This window comes from Drosophila arizonae, chromosome 4, assembly GCF_054131065.1.
Source record: "Drosophila arizonae isolate 15081-1271.41 chromosome 4, UAZ_ARI_1.0, whole genome shotgun sequence".
Lineage (NCBI taxonomy): Eukaryota > Metazoa > Arthropoda > Insecta > Diptera > Drosophilidae > Drosophila > Drosophila arizonae.
Window position 1 is genome coordinate 25,245,967 of NC_142924.1, and position 22,012 is coordinate 25,267,978.

Here is a 22,012-nt window from a genome sequence, read left to right on the forward strand (position 1 = left end):
TGAGTCAGCACTCCCCATCAAGTAAACAACGCTAAATAATTTACTATACTGCTTTTGTTTACACTGATCGGCATAAGTATTTAGACAAAGTAAACTCTTTGTTCTTTTGGGAAAATCTTTTGGCATCCTGAAGTAAATTTAGTTGTTATTCCTGTTTATATAAATAACAAAAACTGAAGCGAAAATTGCGAAGCGTAAATATTTAATAGATACACATATATATTTATTATAAATATATTCAGCTTATTGCATAATTTTTTTGACAAGTACAAAATACTCAAAAAAATGAATATCCCTGTTCAACATGTCGACATTGTGTTTATTATGAATTCATTCGATTCAATTATTAACGGCAATAAAACTGTCATTTTCAATAATAAATATTATTATACATATAAAAGCTACCAAAGATTCCTTATAACACCAACGCGGTTCAGGAAATATCTATAGAGATAAAATCCTTGGTCTTGGTTGTCAAAAGTTTCTTAATCATATTTGCTTAGGATTATATTCGTGCATTAAAATAGAAATGTGTCACTTAATACTCTGAATTAATCTAACAATTTCTCAGCGATTTCACATTTCATTTACATTTTTACTTTCAGGTAAGTCCGATATTGTATTGCTATTCACCGATTCTATTCAAATACTCTGTGAGCTGGTAAGAACGACGCTTTATCTGTGTTTACTTCATATTGCAATACCCATATACATATATAGATATATATATCACTAACTAAGGAACTGCGTAAGTACAGAAATTTATTTACAAATTGTTTATGTACAAGAGTATTAAGCTACAGTCATGTGCACTTCCTGTCCCCCAAATAAAAGTGCCCAGTTTATGTAGGAGGAGCGATAACAATATCGCAAGCGCAACGACTTCAACCAAATACTTTTAGTTCAGTTCTATTGTGCTCTACAGCTCCGACTTATATAAATGTCACTGCTCAGTGCTTCGCAAGTGGAAAAATATTTACGAGTAACGAGGGAACTCAGCTTTAGTATACTCTTGCATTGGGTATTGCTGATCGCCCGCTTATGTTGCCAGAGAATGTGTAGCACATTGATGAAGAGTTACATATTTTTATAGCTAACATCCTTCTATAAGACTTTTTTAACTTTAAACTTATTCATAAGAGTGTGTCTACCCTGAAACCCGTAAAGTATTTATGGATCAGCATGACGAGTTGATCTAAGCTAAGCTCAGAGGTCTCTTTGTGTAAGAACACTTCGTATCTCTATTTGACGAAAATATATATTTATAATGTATACATCTACTTGAACAATTACCTTTCTTCATCTATCCTGTATCGTTCCTATAGACTTTCATACTGGAATTTCAAAATTGAGATATTTCTTATATAGTACTTATATGTACTTAGTTCTTTTTAAAGTGTATCTCCAATTGTGTGTTGTATGAACACCATTTTCCGTTGAATTTCTTACTATCAGCCATGAGTATATTTTATATAGTACTTAGTATAAAATGAATCTTTAAGACAATCACATGAGAAGAAGCAGTCGCGGAATGTATGCCAGCAAGGAGATTATCAGAATTAGACTTTAAAATACTCATGAAAATTGTTTAGTTTTTATTAATATTCGAAAATTGATAAAGACTCTATTACTCATTGCCGTTTTATTGCTGCTGATGGAAAGTATTTCTCTATATAATTCTCAAGTCGTTATTTATGTAAAGATCATCGAGCTGTGTTGTGTGTGAGCCGGCTTAACTAAACGATTTTATCAATGGAATATATTTTTCATTTAACTGTCTATGGTGTCTATATGTGTGTGTTTAAAAATATATACATGCACATAAATTCAATAATTGATAATCTATAAGCAATAAAGAAAAACAAGAAAAACTTTTTATTGAGGCTTAGGTGGAGCTTGGGCCGGGGCTGGGGCTGGGGCTGAGGCTGGGGCTTGGGCTTGGGGTTCGGTGGTCTCTGTGTGGCAATTACAGCGCAACCAGAGACATTTGTCCCACAAAAAGTAAACTGACCCAACAGTCGAGGCTTTGGCTCTGCTGCCCCTCTGACATGGCTCCACTCGAATGAATGATGTTTATCGGTAGTCCATTGTTTTCTCTGGGGTCTCAGCGCCTTTTGCTCTTTGTAGAAGAATGCTTTGCGTCTCCTCCCCCTACTACTGGGAGAGGTGCTCGTTACCGAAATGCGTTGCATGACAAATGACTTGAAATTTATTATCGCACTCGAGTCGTCAAAGACACACACACATATACACACATACACACACACACACACACTCACTTCTGCTATTGTTTAACTATAGTTTCAATTTTGCATAAACGAAAGTGAAAATATTGACCTGACTTCTGTGACAAGTCTCAGTCGAGTTTTATTTGTATTTAACATCATGATTAATCACTGCAACTGTGAAAATGTAAACTTTCGCATTTTCATGACGGCCAACAGAGAGAAAACTGACTCTATAAAATAAAGTACGATTCAGTAGCGAGATGAAAGATCACATGAAAATGTAAAAAAGTGAGAGATAGAGCAAGAGAGAGAGAGAGAGAGAGAGAGAGTGATGGAGAGAGAGAGAGAGAGAGAAAGAGTAAGGCAAAGAGAAGAAGAGAGAGAAATAAACAGAGAGAGACGAGGGAAGGAATATTGTTGGTAGCCCAATAGGTAGCCCAGTAGCAATAAGTTAAAATGAATTATTTATTTCATTAAATTAATTCAAAATGGAAATTCTAGGAGTACCTTCTTTCTTTCCAATTGAAATGTAAATAAAACTCAATTAAATATGTTTGTTGTATTGAAAATTATATTAAATACGAATGCAGGTAAAACGTATTAAATTAAATATTTTATTTTGTATTTAGTTTAGTTTGACTCTAAAACTCTAAGAGCATTAATTGTTTTGTTTTTTTTTTCCTTCTTTTTTTTTTGAAGATTTGCATAAATACAAAATTAAAAGCATATGAAGCACTGGCATCTGGAGCCTTCGGCTTGATAAGAAAATCGCGTTGTTTGCGTTAGCTACAAGTTTTGTTTTGTTTTTTTTTTTTATTAGAAATCGTATAAGAATATTTTATTAATTTTAATATTTATTAACATGATTATTATTATTTTTCGTAGGTGTCGATTTGTAAGGAAATTAACATTATATATCACTTACTAATTATGATCATCCCCATGCTCAATTTAAGGATTGACTGGCTCAAACTAAAGACGTTAAGGCGTTAAGCTTAATCTGCTATTAATCGACAAAATCTTAATCATGGTTAATCGAGTCGATAACTTTTTAATATACTCAAGAACGATTTATCATTCAAGTCCCTTTGTGCTTATTTTGAGAAAAGTCGAGAAGCTTCTGCCACTTGGCCAAAATCTTAAGACATTAACAAACTTTCGAGAATAAAGGTAGATTCCTTTTCATTATCTTACGTAATTTTGAAATTCTTTGACGGGTTTGACAATTTATTTGTCTTAGCCAGATTTTGTGGGAATTTTTCATAGATTTGCAACTTTTGGCAATTAAGTTAATTGATAGTCGTACCTCGATTTTCGCTCTGTGTATATTGAGGATTGATTTTATCGTGTTTCTTTTTAGTTTATTGAGTGTTTGGGTGTGTGTTTATATGTGTGTTTGCATGTGTGTTCGATGTATGCCGAAGGGCTCATTGATATTGTTTGTTGTTTCTGGCCGCTTCAAATTGCGTAAATTCATAAAAGTTACAATAATTTACAATTCGTTGCATTTGCCGTGCGCAAATTTGCAGTTTGCCATTTCGGGCGCTGCTTTCGCCAATTACAATAACAGCAACAAATAAAACAACAGCAGGAGTAGCAGCAAAATAAAAACAACCACACACATGCATATACTATCAAAATAAACAACATTGCAGTAGCTACTGGGTGGTTGGGTGGTTGGGTGGCTTGCTAGTTTTGCCTACATTGAACGCATATTAATCAAGCGCATAATTTGCTGCTCTCTGGCGAGCGAATGTGAATAACTAGCGATAAAAACTTGGCAAATATAAAATGCAAACAAAATTGCCTGTAGAATTGTGCCAAAGCTTTGCCAGATTGATGAGCGAGAGAGAGAGAGGGAGAGTGTGTGTAATAGAGAGGGGTGAGACAGAGGGTTGGGGGTTGGCTGTAATGGCCGTTAGCCATTGAATTTGCTGCTGCAGTTGTTGCTGTATTGTTGGTTAACCATTGAAGAGCCATTTTCATATTGGGCCCCGAAAATTTGGCGCTGTGGCTGCCACGCCCACACCCCACACACCCATACACACACACACACACACTGTATTTGCATTTGTGTGTGCACATTGGTTGTTAGTGTTTATTTTAGAGTTGATTTTCAAGTGAACAGTTTACTTAATGCACGCCACGCATCGAAATGCATCGCATTGCAATGCAAAGCAAATGCAAATTACGCATACGCCAGAGTTGCCAGAGCTTGCGGTAAGCCGTGCATCGAACCGACAATGACCACCCGCCCTCACCGCCTCAGCCCCTGCGCCGACCCTTCCCGCTCTCCAGCCACTTCCGCCTTTCTCTCCCGCTCTCTCATTAAACACGCTTCATGTATTGCCCAAAAACATTTCATGCCAATAATTTTCGATAAATGCCACACCCACACACACACACACCCACACACACACGTACGTACGCTGTTATTCGAACAGCTGTCCTCCGCCCTTGCGTCTGGGCGAGCTCTTCAGCGTTAAATTGGAAACACTTTAGATTCGCATTTAATTAATTAATTTAAGCAAATTGTTTGCTTCAAATTAATTGAATTTGCATTTAATTTGTGCTTACGAGACACAAGAACAACAACAACAACAACAACAGCAACAGCAACACCAACTTCTAGTTTGGTTTCGTCAATGCGTCAATTCGTCAATGGGTCAATACGTCAGTGAAACTGTTTGGCAAGCAGCTCCAGATGTCTGCTCCTCCGCCCCCCACGGAATACGCCGCCTCCTGCTGCTCGCCCAGCAGCCAGCATTCAATTTATTAACTAAGTTCACTTATGCGGAACAAAATAAGCAGCTACAACAGCAACGCCAATGCAACTCCACAGTTCTGCAATATTGCCAAACTGTTAATGCAAAAAGGCCGTGCGAGGACGCACTTTGCCGAGCAGCCAGACGGAAGCAAGCAGCTGCCAAAGAACTTGGCTAAGATGTGCTGAGGGCATGCAAATGTGATGCATATTTATGCAATTAATGTCAATTCATTCAAATATTTCATTCATTATAGAAAATATCACAAAGCTCAATTGAAATTCCAAGTTTTCAATTCAGATCTTTGTCCGTCACTCGAAACGCACTCCGGGAAGTCGAAAAGGAAAAAATTATGTCTATGCAATTAAATAATATGTTAAGCAATAATTTGGTTAACTCTGCTTGATTAGTAAACGATAATACAAGACATAAATAATTGTTTGATTGTAATAAATTCAAGATTGAAAGGAGGGGAAGACCTTCAATGACCTGACCAAACTGAACCCATTGAAGACGAGAAATCAGGGTATAATGATTAATGGTCTAATAGAGGGAGGCGTAGAAGACCTAATAAAGTTCTTGATCGGGGCGACAAGCTGAGTTGATGTTGCCATTTCCATCTGTCCGCCCATCTGTCAGTCCGTCCGTCTGTCCGTGCGAACACTGAGATCTTAGAAGATATGAGCTAGAAACTTAAAATGTTACATATACTTGTATTTTGCGATAACTCATGCCATTTCTTGTTTATCGGCAATAATCGATAAACTGATGTACATATGTGAACGTGTGCATAAAATCGTAGAATAATTGGAGTATCAACTCTTTGCTGGTATCAGGGCATCCCCTAGTCGAGCAGTCTCAACTAGGACACGAAAAAGTGATTATAAGCAACTGGAATAAATACTTGGAATGAAGTTTAATATTTACATATGACGAGCATAAAGACGGAGGAACCGTTATATATATATACTTCAACCTCAACTAACTGATTTTAGTAAATCATGTTCACATATTCAAGGGATTCGCGGCATTTATAATGTGTAAACGTAGTTTTGCATGCCCCAATCAGATAACAATATATTGTAGGCTTTTGAACAACTTTAGCTGCATATATAGACTTATATTCTTACATATGTATGTAAATAATTAAACAATCTCGTTGAATTAATCAATTATTTTATACTTACATCAGTTTATGTAATTAAGAGAATTCAAGCAGAAAATGTTTCTAGCTTCGAGGGTTTTTGAAATCGAATATAGTAGAGTATAGCACAGTACATAGTATATAGACTAAAGTATTTGTGTATAATCTATATAGTCTTCACTGAGGCAGACTTGCACAACATTATCCATTTATAATACGAGAGAGTCTTTGCTGAATAGACAAACTCAAAGTAGGTAAACGTTCAATTTTTGGGATATATCATATAAATATTAAATAAATTTGAATTTTGAAGTCTTGAAGCTCACATTGAATTTTATAAAATTAAATTGAATTTGATTGATTTGCAACAAACGGATTTTCACTTAAATTTGCGACTTTTCCAAAGAACCGCGATGTCTAGCGGCCATTCGCGACTGATTTGATATGTGAAATAAAATATTAGCGGCTGGCCAGGGCAGAGGATTGTGAAAGTTTAGTTTTTATTTCATCATGCAAGAAAAGTGCACCTCGGGGCGGTGCAAGGCGGGGCAGCAGTCAGCAGAGTATATGGCGTGGTAGGCATAATGATGATAATACCAACATAAGTACATGGAATAATTCTTATTAATTTTAAGCCAATTAGGTTGCAGAAGTCGCCTGAAAGGCGACGCACAGAACGAGACAAACAATTTGCGATTTTCACACTAATTAAATGCGAAAGAGAATACGAAGCGAATGAGACGAGCTGACAGACGGGCGAAATGAATTGCACAGTGAGACAAACAGGCGGACAGAGGAACAAGGCGGAGTCAGGGGGCGTGGCTGGGCGAGAAATTAAAGCAGAGTCGCATGCAACACACAAATGATTAAAAATGTAAATTTTAATTCGATTTGGCTAGCGAATAACGAACTGGGAAACAAAAAGGAAACTAGTAGCTGAATAAGTGGCTTATTGTGAGCCAGCAGGGGGCGGGGCAGAGGGCGCGCTGTGTCGTCTTGGCAGGACGCAGGACGCAGCTGCCGGGACCGAGACTAAGACAGACGGGCCAAGTGACGCGACAAGCTCCGCCGCAAGGCAGCGTGAATGAAATACGGCAAAAAGAATTGCGCAAGAAGAGCCATTGTCGATAAAGTAGTTTGCTTGCGGGCCAATCGAATGACGACGGGCGCACGGCTCCTCTCCCAGGATAATGGAAAAGTTACGAGGCCTCTCTGCTGCTGGGACACTGACTCAGGCAGTCAGGCAGTCAGGCAGTCGGGCGTCGGGCAGGCAAAATCTTAGCACAAATCGAATTCCTATTTGCCAAGGACAACAACATGTGGCAGCATGTGTGAAAGGGGAAACAAAAGACGCTCGCTCCATATTGTGAGCTTACTAGGTACTTATCACAGCTGCCTAACTGGGGAGAGTCCCACTTAAAAATACCCTGGGAAATTGAAAGCATATATTGGTTGTTATTAAGGTATGAATGGAAAAATAAACAAAAAAGTTAATGTAGGAACTTTTAGAATTTTCAATTGAAATTATAGTCCTATGAAAATTTATTTACTTTGGAGTAACTGACTTAAGGATACCCTGGGATACTTAAATAAAAATATCAGAATCTATTAAAATATTAGCTTACTTTGAACTGAAGGATACGCTGCTGAAAAGCTTTTTTATTATACTGATAGTAAGAACGAAAAAAACTTGTATCTTTATCTGGTCTAATGTTGATGGTAAAGAGCTCAGAGCTTCAATTTCATTTCTAGATGGAAATGTTTTGAAGGAACTTCAGATTTTCTCTTAAAGCCATAAATGAAAATAGGTCTTACGTCGTGTTAATTGATTGCTTTAATGTTTGTAGATCACACCCTTAATAAACATAGTAATACTTAAATAAAAGCTACCTTTAGTACAAATATTTGTAACGGAAATAAATAATATAGTTGATTCAAATGAGTCTTCGCATATAAATAGCCATCATACTAAAGCGAGTAAACTTTAAGTTTTATTATATAATTTTGTTATGTTAATACAAGATCTTACTCACTAACTAATCCAGCAACCCACTCTAGGACATTTGTATTTGACTATGGCCAATCGATATAATTTTTACTTTTATGTTACGTGCTCCACAGGTCACTCAGTATACGACCAGCTTTATAAAGCAGGATTCTAGACTATAACGGTGCATGAGTCTCTTCTTCTTCCGCACATTAGTTTTCTCTCGCATCTCAAAGCATTCTCTGGAACACTGTGGACAAGCCCATGGTAGTGCTTTTTGGTTATCTTTTTACACACCCCGCGACATTATCACGCCAGTTTTGTGTCGACCTTTTGTTGGCTGCCCGAAAACAAGCAAGAAAATCAAAAGGAAAAACTCGCATAAAGGTTGCCTTCGAAGCAGGTGTCCTGCAGGACATCATCTTTGTCGGTCGTCTTTCGTCGCTAAGTGAAATGAATCTGCAATTCTATTCCATCTCCACCCCCTCTCTGGCAGCCCGGCATGGATGCTGATGATGCCAGGCAGCTAGCCAGGTGTGGATTTAATGCACGTCAGCTGATGGCAGTGGGGTGGTTGGGCGAAGGGGCTGAGAGGAGGCGGGAGGGAAGGTGCTGGTGGCCGATGGCATTTGGCTCGTTCGCCCTGCGCTTTTTGCCAACCTGGTTTCTACCCGGCTGCCGAAACACTTTCCTCTTTAGCCGCAAGCTAAAAGGAGCAAAAAAAGCACTAGATGTGGCCTGTTCTCTTCGCGGACTCTTGGAGTGAAACGGATCCAGCGGCGAATGCAAATAACTTGCATTTCTCTTTCTTTTTTTTAGCTTCCACGGTGCCGCATGCGAAACTGTGGCAAGGCTGCGGGTAATCAACAAGCGTTTATGGATGCCACAGTTCTTGCTTCCGCTCCGGCTCCTGCTACTGCTGCTGCTGCTCCTGCTACTGCTGTTGGCTGTCGTCCTGTTGATGAACTTGTTGATGATAGTTGTTGCATTCTCTGCCGTTAGTTTGTCCCACTGCGTTTTGTCGAGAGTTTTTCTCCTATTTTCGTTTGATGAAAGCAACTCTAAAAAGTCGTGAGTCGTGCAGCTGCAACTGCGAGTGCTTCTGATTGATAGAGGAATAGAGAGCGGGAGCAAGAGCGAGGGGGCTAAGGGCATTAATAAGGCTTCTAATTTTTTAGGGAACTTAATTGGCTGGCCAATCAGCTGACAGCTGACGAATTGCTCGCCTCGTTTTGTGTCACTCGGAGAGGGCAATCATTTTGCATGCATTTCCATAAATATCTTTCACAACACTCAGCCACGCCCCCTTTAGTGGACTCCATATTCATTTCGTATTTAACGCGAAAGGCAAGGCGAGCAGGCGACGGTTCTTCGCTGAAAAAGCGTGAATTCAATACGCCAAATTGCGAAATAAACAGACTAAATGGCAATTAAGTAGCGATAAAAAAAAAATATGAGCTGCGCAAAGCGAATGAACGGGAAAACAACTGGAAGTAGCTGACTTGCTAATACTCTTTTTCTTTCTCTCAAATATTATCTACACCGGAACCTCACTTGTATAACCTGAAAATATATTAAAGCATTGAAAGCCCTAGCTCTAAACATTTACGATATACTTTTATAACTGATTTTTTATAAAGATTTGATAGAAAACAAAAAAATAGAGGTATTCATCGATTTTTTGAAACAAAATTTATATGCGCCTGGCATATACGGATTTACAAAGAAAAGTTTCATGTCCCTAGCTCTTATAATTTCTGAGATCGAAGCGTTCAAATAAACGGACAGATGGACAGACAGACAGTACCAGACCAACGCAGGTCATGGCCCTGATCCAAATGTGTAAACTTTATTGAGTCTGCCATAAATGGTATTGGATAGTACGTAACATATTAAATATCATACTGTAAGATTTGAAGACTTCCGATATCATATTGGTGGGATGAGATACGTGGTTCTTATAAGAAATGAGAATACAAAATTATGCGAATATGTATAATCCGCAAATCTACTGATGAAGTATATTCAGCTACATTTTAGAAAACAGAAAGAAATAGAAATAGAAATAGAAATAGAATAGAAATAGATACTCCTTGCCACACTTGAGGAAAACATCATAGTTTACAGGGTATAACAATTCCGACATATAATCATCTAAGATTTGAACGTGATTTTAATAAGCAGAAGTTTCCCCACCTCTTCTTGCTCATCCTCTCCTCCACCAGCTCATGCTGCTGTGGGCAACACCCGCAGTTAACCTGGAGCACAGGAATTTTGCTTAACCAAGCTCACCCTCATCGCTTGATGTCTCATATAACAATTACAAATTATTTGGAAACACCTCTGCTTATATCATGCGTGCCGAGGGGGCTCCTGTGAATTGGCAAAGCCAAGTGCAAGCGCATCCTGCGGCGCTTTAAGCTAGCTTCCGCAAAGGACCTCCACTTTGCTGTGGGCGGCTTTTGTGGGTCGGGAAATCGAATTGCTTATCACCTCTTGGCCTGACAGACATCATCATTCGATGCGACGACGACGACGACACATTCGTTAAAGTTCTTAGATAACCTCGACTTACCCCCCCTCCCCCTCTCGTTGCGAGGCGTCCTGCACTTCAGACGCTCTAGTCTCTGTCTTTGTCGGGAAAACCCTTTTGGCATTTTAGCATATGTATATGTAGTTGACAAAATATGCTGCTGCGTCGTTAGCAGCGGAAGGTGAGGCATCCCCGATCCATCGACCCCGCCACTTCCGCAAATGTACTTGCAGCGAACGATTCGATTGTCAGGCCAAAGGCAACCTCCAATTGGGTTTTGGCTCTCTGCGTTATTATTATTTCTGATATATGCGGTCTTACTTTGCGGTTGTCACTCGGTTGCGCTGTCACCACGCAGAGGGCCCTCCCCCCTACCCTGCACCCCGGCACGAACGGCCCCAGGACTCGGCGTCAGTCCAACCCGACTTTGGTCTCTACATCTGCGCCAGCATCGCAGTCGACGGCGGCGTTTGCGTCAGCGTCAGCGTCAGCGTCAGCGTCGGTGGTCGTGCGGTCTATGCTCCATGTGTGTCTGTCGTGTCATGGTAACATGCAAATGAAGCGTGAGTTTTCGAAAGGTGTTGAAAACGGCTGCCAAATGTGTGTGTGCAACAACAACAACGACAACAACAAAAGGAGCAGGAGCAGCAACAGCAACAGCAGAAGTGTCTGCCTGGCTAGGGTCGGCATTCTCTGGCATTGAATTTGTTAAAGTCGCCTCCATCTGCGTCTGCATAATTTGATGCCAACCATTTCAACTTTTATTCAGCTGCTTTTTCATCTTTCGTTGACAGCCAACGCCTCGTGATGACGATCATTGGCGTTTGTATTTGCGGGTATGTATGCGTGTGTGTGTGGCCTGCGGCACTCCAATTTTAGAACATGCTGTCGAAATTGTTTCGTAATTGCAATGCTGACGTTGCCCACGTGGTGACAGCATCGAGGCCAAAGCTGAGTTGCCGCTGAGGCAGTCTTCCCCTATCCCCTATCTATGGCTATAGATCAGCAGAATGCCATTTTGATACACTGAAATCGCATGCATCGAAGGTCCTTCTCAGGCCAGGATAAGATGCTGCCAAGGCAGTCTTTCCTTAGAAATGTTTTTGCAAGCACCGAAGGTCCTTCGCAGGCTAAAGCTAAGGCTGAGTTGCTGCCAAGACAGAGTTCCCTTATCCTTATAGGGCTATAGATCTACTAATTAGCTCTCATCGCATAGATTTAAACTCTAGCAAAGCCTAGTGCAACTGCGGAGCTTTAAGGGACTTGAAATTGCTCTATCAACTCGCTTGTTCCTCAAATTGCTCAAATGCAACCAGGCATAAGCAGGCTTCAGAAACTTTACAGAGGCGAGTGCTTTCCAGCTGGAAGAGTCGTCTAACGCAGGGGTCGGCACCAACTCGCAGGAGCAACACATGATATGGGAAAATGCGCCCCACTATTTTTTGGACAATTTAAATCTAGCTTTAAACTGCGTCGTGCCGTATCGTGCTCTCTCGTGTCACGACTGGCAATGAGATACTTTGCAATTTGCGTTGGCTGCCGCTCGAAGTCTCTTGAATCTCGTGCTCGTGCCTCGACTCTCTGCCATCTGTAGCTGCAGCCTCAGGTTTCAGCATTCCCGTGTCGACACGAGCCCGCCCACCTAGAGGAGAGGCCACACATGTGCGTAATTTTCTTTACGAGCGCATCCGAAAGGCAAGGCGGATGGCGGGGCGAGGCAGCCGTTGAATGTGTTGCCCACAAAATGTCGGCTGGCGTGCAGGAGTCCTGAGTCCAGAGGACGGCTCTGTGCGAGTAGAAAATTCAAATTTGAAAATATGGAAATGCAACGAAACTGACAATGGAAATGAAGTCGTGGCAGAGGCAGCTGCTCCTAGCTGCGGCTCACTTCCCCCGGAGCAGAGTACGGAGCGAGGCGCCGGGCTGTAATTCGATTAACACCTTCGTCGGAGGCGTTGGCAGCGACTCTTGGCGTTTAATTGCTTGCCAGCGTCAATGATGGCCCACGGAGCAGCAGCACTCGAGGCAGCAGAAGTCGAGGCAGCAGCTGCCACCCGCTTAGCGCTTGCGGCGGCGCTTGGCTGCGGCTTATTAGGCGCGGAAATCTTTATTGATTGATACATTGTTTGTTTGGCCCGCTGAGTTCGCGGCTACCGCAGGGGCTGGGGCGTCGTCAAGTGGTTCCATAATTCTTTCAGTGCTGCATCGTCCTTGGTCTAAGTGGCAGCTGCTGACTGCCGCCAGGTTCGAGTCCGCTCGGAATGAAAACGGGAAATGGGATATCAGTGACATGGCAAGTGCCTCTTATTAGAGCTAAGAAATCTAGTTCAATTTCATGTTCAAGTTCCATTCGAAGTTCATTGTTCATGTCGATCACATTGAGAGAGAGTTCGATAGTTCACTTGAATGATCCTAGATGTAGAACTTAAATGACACGGATCGAATAGCCTAGAATAGCAATAGAATAGTAGGACTGCTTCATTCTATCTGAAGGTTCCATATATCCAGATTAATAAATATTATTTTTCGCTGAGTAGGAAAAAGTGCAGTTTTTAAGTTAAGTTATTATTTGTGGATTTCTTACTTTTCATATAAATGAATTTCCCGTGTATATATTTATATATTTGTGTAGAAAAGCTCATTCACATTTAAGTGAAGAATGTAAAACAAACACAAGATGTGCTTTATAAAGTAAACTGATAAAGGCCTGCTTAAGTAAGTGATCAAAGTTCACTCGTTTTATATTATTTTGATTACCTCGCAATCGCCTACCTCAATTCTATTAAATACTAGTTCTTTTAGCAAATGAGTCATTGCATATATTATTGATCGCATCCCATATTCATCTCTCCTTTCCGATAGTTCGCTAATCATCATTCAACTTACAATCATAACTCATCGATTCCATATATCTCATTGGGCACTCTGCTCGAATATCACTTGGTTTAACTTTAATTAATCAGTGCACTGCAGTGTCTTACGCTTTATAGAATATACTAATATTCGAAAAATAATATAACACTAAAAATGAAAGAAAATGTGTTAGATGTAGGAGAATTGAGATGAACTGCTTTATTTTAATCTAGTTCATAAATGATTCAACGTCAATTGAAGAGGAATCAATTGTTGATTTGTTTATGAAATCGATTCAAATCAAAAAGTTCATTTCGATTCTCTAATTCTCTAATCCCGACAATATCATATGACAAAATTAGATAAGAAGTTATGGTAGTAAAAAGAAAAAGAAATTAAGCTTCCTTTATCATGATAAATAAGTTGAACTGATTCATGAGCCAAGTCTCTCAATGTATTCACGATTTCAGCTACTGAAATAGTTTTTCCAGCCTATCTCATTCAATCAATCACTCAAACTCAATAGAACATTAACCGAATCGCAGGTTACCGTATCTAGTTAATTACTATGCTCATATGAATATAATAGAGGTAGAGATATAGATGTATTATATATATAGAGAGAAAGAGAGACATAGAGAGAGAGAGAGAGAGATGAAGAGAATATCAAAGAGACGCAGGTTAATGGCCCAGGACTGGAATGCATTTAAATCTGTATCCTCGCTGCACTTTGCATCTGCGTTGTCCTGCGCCCACTTTGGTCCTTGGAGTTCAACTTCATTTGCAGCTCACAAATTGCATTCGGCGACAATGGACGCCTCGCCGGCTGGCTGGCTGACTGACTGGACGGATGGATGGATGGATGGATGGATGGAGAAATCCCCTTTAATTAGTTTGCCTTTCGTTTAATGCAATCGCGAAAATATTTTTTAATTTAAAAAGCGTAATTCAATATCTCGCGTAATTTTATTTCTCTCACTGAGCGCAGGGCTCCGCAAAAGGGGGTGTCACGCCCCCAGCAGGAGGAGGTCAGTCGCACAAAGTGCCTGCCACTCATTGTCAGCTCTAGCCATCTTCCGTCGGCTCTGTCCTTTTGTGCGTGTCCTGTTGGACCTTTTCTCTCCATTTTAAATGCCATGCGAACAATTTTTGCGTATTCTTTGATCGATACACGCACACGTCCACACATACACACCTACATGCATGCATGCATGCATGTGTGTGTGTGCCACATGTGGCAGCAACAACAACTGCGAGTCCTGCGCCAGAGGCGAGGCCTCCGGGAAAGGCGCCCAAAGTGACCTGCATTCCGCCGGATGACACTGCCTCTCAGCCATTTTCCAACAATGTTGTTGTTGTGGTTGCTGTTGCTGTTCGTTGTTCGTTGTGTGTTGTTCGTTGTTTGTTGTTTGTTGTTTGTGTTGCTTATTTTGTGGAAATTGACGCAGGAAATACCGCAACGTTTGGCTGTTGCGGCGGCTCCTCCTGCCCCCGGTCTGAGTCGCCACGGCGCTGAGCAGTTCGGGTCAACAAGAACAACTGTTACTTGGAACACTTGTTGTTGGTGCAAAGTTGCTGCTCTATCTCCCTCTCTCTCTCCTTCTCCTGATTTGACGAGCTGATCCAATTTCATGGCTGAAGCCTTAAGTGCAATGCTCCTGTATTTGGTGCTTCAACAGGACACCAAAATGTTTGAGAGAGAGAAAGAGAAAGAGAGAGAGAGCGACATAGAGCAATTGCAAAATTAAGCGAAATGCAACAAATGTGCAAGGTGGACGCAGAAGAGGAAGTCTTTTTTCAATAGAAATTTGAGCTCTGACTAAACGGGAAGTTAATTTCGAAAATAGCTTTTTATGCTGCAACTGAAACAGTACTAAGAAAAAAAATAAATAAAAAACAGATACAACGTGACTGGACTGAAAAAGGGTAATATATATTATATTGAAAAAATTTTCTGAAAATTATGCATACGACTATAAAATAACAAAAATAAGATGAGCAAAAAAGTTATATAAAGCCCCATTAAAAATATATATAATTAACAAATACTTTGAATTAAAACAAAAAAGTGAATTAAAACAAAGAGTAAAATGTGAAATGCAATAACTGGAACTCTATGCAAATCATATTATACAGTGCTTATCATATTTATATGCCACGAATCGACTGAACATTTTTCCCAAATGACATATATCCTCAAAATCTTGAAAAATGATTAGCTCAATTTTTGAGTTCTGATTGACAAACAAATTTTTCACATAAGATTAACGATAACGTAAAAATTGGTTTATAGTTTAAGCCACTAGGTGGGCTATAAATATGACAAGCCCTGTACAAATACTACTTCACATTTATATTAGTTTTAGGTAGCGGGTTGGTCTCAGTTCCAGTGTATATATAAGTGTTTAATTTATACCAGTCTCTACTTGGCAAGTCCGGGACGTGGAATCTTTTTGAAGGCCGTCGACGCTATCTCGGCCTTAAGACAAAGATAAAATTGTAACGAAAAAACATTAATTTAATAGGAACCAATCGCTCGAGTAACGAGGAATCCCTTTTAATGGAATGGTTTTAATATAATAATATAATAATATAATTTAGGAATGTTTAGGAACGAATAAAATCTTTTTATTTTATGTCTACAACTTTTTTAAGCCAAAAATTTTAAGCCAAGTAATGCCCTTATCCATACCCGTAAATCCACCAAGTGAGATCTGCCTTGAACTACTGCCACAGTTATTAAATAAAAATTTCTTATTCAACAAATATATTTCACTCTTTGGTAATATGCATTATAAATATATTTTAATAGGCCCCTCATATATCAAGTCTCTGCCCGTCAGCAGAAAACAATTTGGCCAATATGAAACAAGACAACTACAAAAATCGGTCAAATATTTCATTCGATTGTGGAAAATTAATAGATTCTCATTACTCTAAACAGTAAAAAATAAAAACATGAAATACTAAATTTTTACTAAAATATAATGTTGCTTGTGATTTCTTCTTTCTTATTGAATGTAGTTTCAGTTAACATTACATTCTTTGCTGTGGTCGACTCTTTTCTTTTTAATTCCTTTATGCCTCATCCTTAAATGTTTTTTTTTATACCCTGAACCCATTGAAAATGGGAAATCAGGGTATAATGGTTTTGTTGAAATGTATGTAACAGGCAGAAGGAGGGGTGGGAGACCCCACAAAGTATATATATTCCTGATCAGGGCGACAAGCTGAGTTGATTTGGCCCTGTCCGTCTGTCTGTCCGTCTGTCCGTCCGTCCGTCTGTCCGTCTGTCCGTCTGTCCGTATGTATGAACGCGTCGATTTCAGAAGATATAAGAGCTAGAGACTTCAAATTTTTTTTAAAATGTCCGTAATTACAGCGCGCATATCAAGTTTATCATTAAAAATCGCTAACTCATCCCGATCTTTTTTTATCGATAAAAAACCTTATCGAAAACCAGTTAAAAAATTATATCTTCTACACCTTTTATGCTAGAGTCTCAAAATTTTTAATGTATGCTTACATGCAATTTATACAATTTCGGTTTTTGTTAAAATTTACCCCCCACCCTTAAATTCTCCCCCTCACCCTCACTTTTGTAAAAAGCGTATTTCAAATACTAGAGACTTGGGCTTTGGAATATACACACATATTCACCATATGATTATGCTCTAAAAGTTTCATTAAGATCGTATGTCTACAAAAGAAATTATTTAACAAATAAATTCTCATAATATTGCCCACACTGCAGCGCAGCCCAAGCGCAGTCGCTGCTTACTGCGCAGTTAGCAGAGCGCAGGCTTATGCGTGCGTGTGGATGCATGTGTATGTATGTGTGCATAAAAGAAGTGCAGAATGATTAGAATATAAGCTTGGAGGGTTCAGGGTATCTCCTAGTCGAGCAGTCTCGACTGGAGCTTTCTTACTTGTTTTTTTAATGGCAAAAAAAGAAGGAATACAAAATTTGCAATGTGTCAGCTGCAAGTGAAGCGCTCGATGCTGGCGTGGCTGGCGTCTTAAGTTCCCTTTCTGGTAGTCGTTGTCCTCTAAATATATGACATTTTGTGCACAACAGGAAATTGACTTTTCATCGACAGGACTGAGCGGGAGCAAGAGCAAGAGGCAGAGCAAGAAGAAGAAGAATACGGCGCAGCAGTCTGAAGAAAATAAAAACGTAGTCGCAGAAGAAGAAGGAGAAGAAGCACTTGCGAAATCCTATGCAAATAATTTCATTTTCAGGCTCATCGCGCGTCATGCGGCGTTGCCACATTCCGTGAAAAGAACGTGCTACGGCCGCTTCTTCTTCTTCTGGTTCATCGTCGTCTTCATCTTCTTCGTATTTTTGGTCTAGCGTCAAAGCTGTCAAAAAAGCTTCAGCAACAACTTCCGTTACACGAGCGTGTGGCTGCGGATGAGAATTGGCCACCAAAAACCTGCTCAAAAGTAAAGCCATTAGCGGAATGTCCTTTACTTAGCTTATAACGCAATTTTCTGCTTCTTTCGCCTTTATTTTCTATTTTCTATTTTCTATTTCTTTTTTCCACATTGTCTGTTGCTTCGTTAGCCAGAGTTTTGGACACACTGTGCCCGCCCCGGCCCTTGATGATAAATGACAACTTCACTGTCAGCATTTCCAACTTTTGTCCCCTCTACCTATCTCTTTCTCACTCTCTCTCTCTCACACACACATATTGTCTTTGACTCTTTCACTCTTATAAATCTGCGTTGTCCATTTTTCGGCAGCTAAGCAAAGTTTTTCGCTGCATTCTGGTCCAGAACTTTGCTGCAGCGTTAATGAAGTTGAAGAATTTTTTGTTTCGTTTTTAGTTTTGTTATTTCCATTTCTATTTTTATCTTTATGCGCTTATCTATGTATACAGTCGCTGGGTTACGTTGGTTTTGGCAATGACGACTGTCTGTATAAGCCTAAAGCAATTCACAGGAACTGCCAAGCCTTGGATATAAGTTCGTCCCTTTCCATAATTGATTCACTCTGAAGTTGATCGGGCGTTTTACTTGGGTTAAGCATTTTTCTTATATTTTTCGTATTTATTTCTATCAGCTGACTGTCAATTTGTTTTGAAGTATATTTAAATTAATACAAATATGAATTTCGGTGTCACTTTCAATATTAACATAAATTCTATCATCATTTTCTAACACATAAGCAACAGAAAATATTTGAAACTAAGAAATGTTAAGGATAACATAATTACAGCGAATAACAGTGTTAATGTAAATGGCCGCAAGCGAGGCGTCGCAAAGTCTGTTATCTTAGCGCTGTGTCCTGTCACTGTTAGGTGCGACGTTAACAGCAGATAAATTTGAACGAAACTGTTAGATGCGCAGCGAGGACAGCAACAACCCCTAATCGCATTGCTGTAAACACTTCCCCTCATTGGAGCGCTGCAAGCTTTGCCAAATAGGAAAAACTTCAACGCACTTTTTTAACCTTCAAAACTAATCAGCAGCGTTTCGTTAAGCGCTTTGCAGATTGGGGTCGTCGGCAGCGCTGCCAGCCGCGCTGTCGGCAGCGTCGTCATGCGCAGAGCGTTCGCTGAACGATGGCGAAGACTAGTCAAACGAGTAAAGCAACAACAATGAACGCAGCATCAGAGCCCTCCCACGACACTTGCGCGCTCTGTGCTGCTCTCCCTACGCTCTCTACACTCTCTGAGCGGCTGAAAAAAACTGAACGAAGACTGCTTCTACAACAACAACAGCAGTCGTGCTCGCTCTCTTGCACTCGTGCTCGCGCGCTCGTCCTCTCTTTCATTCGTTAGCGTATTTGCCAGCATACAGAACTATTTCGTGCGAGCACGTCAGTTTGAAATCGTCGCTCGCTGAATTCACTTCGCATCCAAGCCGACCCGCACGCAACGCGGCCGTCGCGCAACAAACAACCAACGACCGTCGAACTCGAGCTCGAACGCGACGTTCAAGTTGAAGTTGAAGCAAAACGCAAACAAAAAATTACACACGAAAAAAAAGGAGAATTTACCGCTTGCCTCGCCTCGCACCTGTGTATGTTCTTGTGTCCTGTCAATTTTGTGTTGTCGCGTCCATCGCGTGTGTCTCTCAATTGAAATCGTGCAGCAAGAAATTTGGCAAACCGAATTCAATTTGAAATATTGTGAAATTGTTGTTGCATTGTTTATCCAGAAGAAGGAAGAAGAAGCAGGCATAAGACAAATGCCGAAAGTGTATCAGACATCGAAAATGTGCTGACAAATAGCAAGAGCATAACAAAGAAATCAAAAATATTCAAATCCAAGAAATAGAGCAAGAAATTCTAATAAAATGTTGGCGCTTCGCCCAGTTCCAGCTCCAGTTCCAATCGCAAGTGCAGTGCAAAAGTGCTGAAGTGCCCAAGTGCTGAAGTGAGGAGTTGCCATTGAACCACGCCACGACAAGTGCTCCTCCGCAGAGGAGCTGACTGTCTTCTGCTCCCTCTTTTCGCTCCTCTTTCCGGTCCTCTTCTCGCCTCTCGCCTCGTCTCTATTTCATCTCTATCTCTGTCTGTGTGAGTGTCGGCTTTCCAGGCCCCACCAAAAGCCGCCAAAATTAAGTTCTCAAAGCAGAGCCAGCTCCACGCATACCGGCAAACGGACAGCCTCTACGACGGTGGCACCGACACCGACGACGACGAATGTCCTTTGGAGTCGACCACTATGAATCCCTACGAGTTTGAGTCGACGCTCGACTGCCGCGACACGGGCGGCGGGCCCTGCCCCGGCACCCTGCCCATGACCGGACGCCACGCCCCCACCGCTGGTCCTGGCGGCTCCACCGCTGTGCACAGCCAAACGCTCCAGCACCAGCAGCAAAACCAACAGAATTTACAAGCCGCGGCCGCAGCCGCCGCCGCCGCTGCAGCCGCTCAGCAGTCCTCGCACTACGACTACGAGTATCAACACTTGCCGCATCGTCCACCGGATACCACAGCCAACTCGACGGCGCAGCGCACACACGGCAGACAAGGTGAGTAACTCTACCTGCACCTGAAGCAGCGAACAGCAACAACCTTAACACATAGCTGTGGCTGTAGGTATAGGCGTTGTGTCAGAATTCGTTTTCGATAAAGAGACTAGCACGAAAATTCGGTAGATGTCAAGGAAAATAAATAATATTATATCAAATCATATGTAAATATTCTTGAATAACATCAGAAATATATTTACTGTTAAATTAAATATAGGTGATGTTTACCTCTATTTTATAAGTACAGCTGTGAACGTCATTTCTTAATGTAGTGGATAAGAGTTACATCCATCTCAATTTTACATATGTAATATTATACCATCAATTTAATTCATATAGACTCGAGAGAATTTTAAGAATTTGACGTCTATTTAGGAAAATTTGTAAATTGAAATGCTTCTAAATTTTATTTGTACTATTTGTTACTATTTGTTGATAATATTGTAATGTTATATTTAATATTATATATATATTGCAATATTATAAATCATGTAAAATAAGTCTTACTACTAGGTTTGTTCCCCTCGGTACTTATCTAATATTTAAATATATTTACTGAGTGAAAGTTTGATTGATCAATATATACGATTTCCCAATGTCAAAATTGAAATTTAATCTATGGAAAATTCTCGTTTTAAAGAATGTGAGACAAAGTAACACTTATGAGGCCTTCACTTTGTGAATGAATGATTTCAAAATATTAAAATAAAAAAATACATTTTAAAGATGTTTATTCCGTAATATTATTTGAGTTTTAGACTTGTTAAGGAGTGACTTAAGAATATGGAAATAAAACTTTTCTACTTGAATACTATAAACAACCAAATGAAACTTGAAGGTACATTCATGTTAATGAATGATTTAAAACTTTTGAAATTTGACAGTTTTCGATAAAGTTTAAGGTATTTATATTCATTCACACAACTTTTACGCCTTTAAAGTTTCCATTTAAATAGGCCTTTTAAAATAAATGTAATGTTGAACTATAAATGGTAAAATCTCTAATACTTTGCATTCAAAATAATATCGTAGTTCTTGGTAATTGAATTCAGTTAAGTTTATGGAGTGTATAAGACATGCATTAGGTGTCATTAGCTGAGGCATTAGTGAAATTAAAAATCGGTAGAGGAAAGTCGTTGGCTTAGCTCCTGATCCAGCAATTCAGTTGGAGCTAATTCCGGGGAAAACTGTTTGGCTCATTAGTGGGAAACTTATTGTTCATTGCACTGCCTCGATGGAAATTCAATAATTATTTGAACTAAGCCAGCTCAGAGCTAAGTCCGTTAAGCCGTGCGCCCAGGGGAAGCTTTGAAAGGCAGCCAGCCGAGAAATGAAAATGCCGGAGCAGATTTTGGTTTTGATTTTCATTATCATTTTCATTTGCGCAAAGTGTGCCAGGACGAAAAACTGGGGACAACTTTAACCGAAAAATTAACGGCGCTTATCGCTGCCAACACATTTTGCATAAATTAAACAAATTAGGGAAAAGCCACGTTGAGCCCGAAAAGTGAATTCGAT

The 22,012-nt window shown here is 40.1% G+C and overlaps 2 protein-coding genes across 9 annotated transcripts in view; one reads left to right on the plus strand and one right to left on the minus strand.

Moving 5' to 3' along the window:
- The window catches only part of LOC108613960 (putative phosphatidate phosphatase), a 64,744-nt gene extending 58,186 nt beyond the window's left edge, over positions 1-6,558 (minus strand). The window contains exon 1 of one of the 2 annotated variants that reach the window (XM_089468341.1): positions 6,464-6,558. The gene's annotated coding sequence lies outside the window, so the exon portion shown is untranslated. The remainder of the gene's footprint in view (positions 1-6,463) is intronic. The other variant, XM_089468340.1, reaches the window with a different exon arrangement.
- Positions 6,559-18,619: 12,061 nt separating this feature from the next.
- The window catches only part of Ten-m (teneurin transmembrane protein Ten-m), a 138,455-nt gene continuing 135,062 nt past the window's right edge, over positions 18,620-22,012 (plus strand). For 3 of the 7 annotated variants that reach the window (XM_089468325.1, XM_089468326.1, XM_089468327.1), the window contains exon 1: positions 18,620-20,494. In XM_089468325.1, coding sequence (XP_089324451.1) covers positions 20,185-20,494 — 310 coding nt within the window. In that variant the 5' untranslated portion in view covers positions 18,620-20,184. The remainder of the gene's footprint in view (positions 20,495-22,012) is intronic. The other 4 variants (XM_089468328.1, XM_089468329.1, XM_018007437.2 and 1 more) reach the window with 3 other exon arrangements.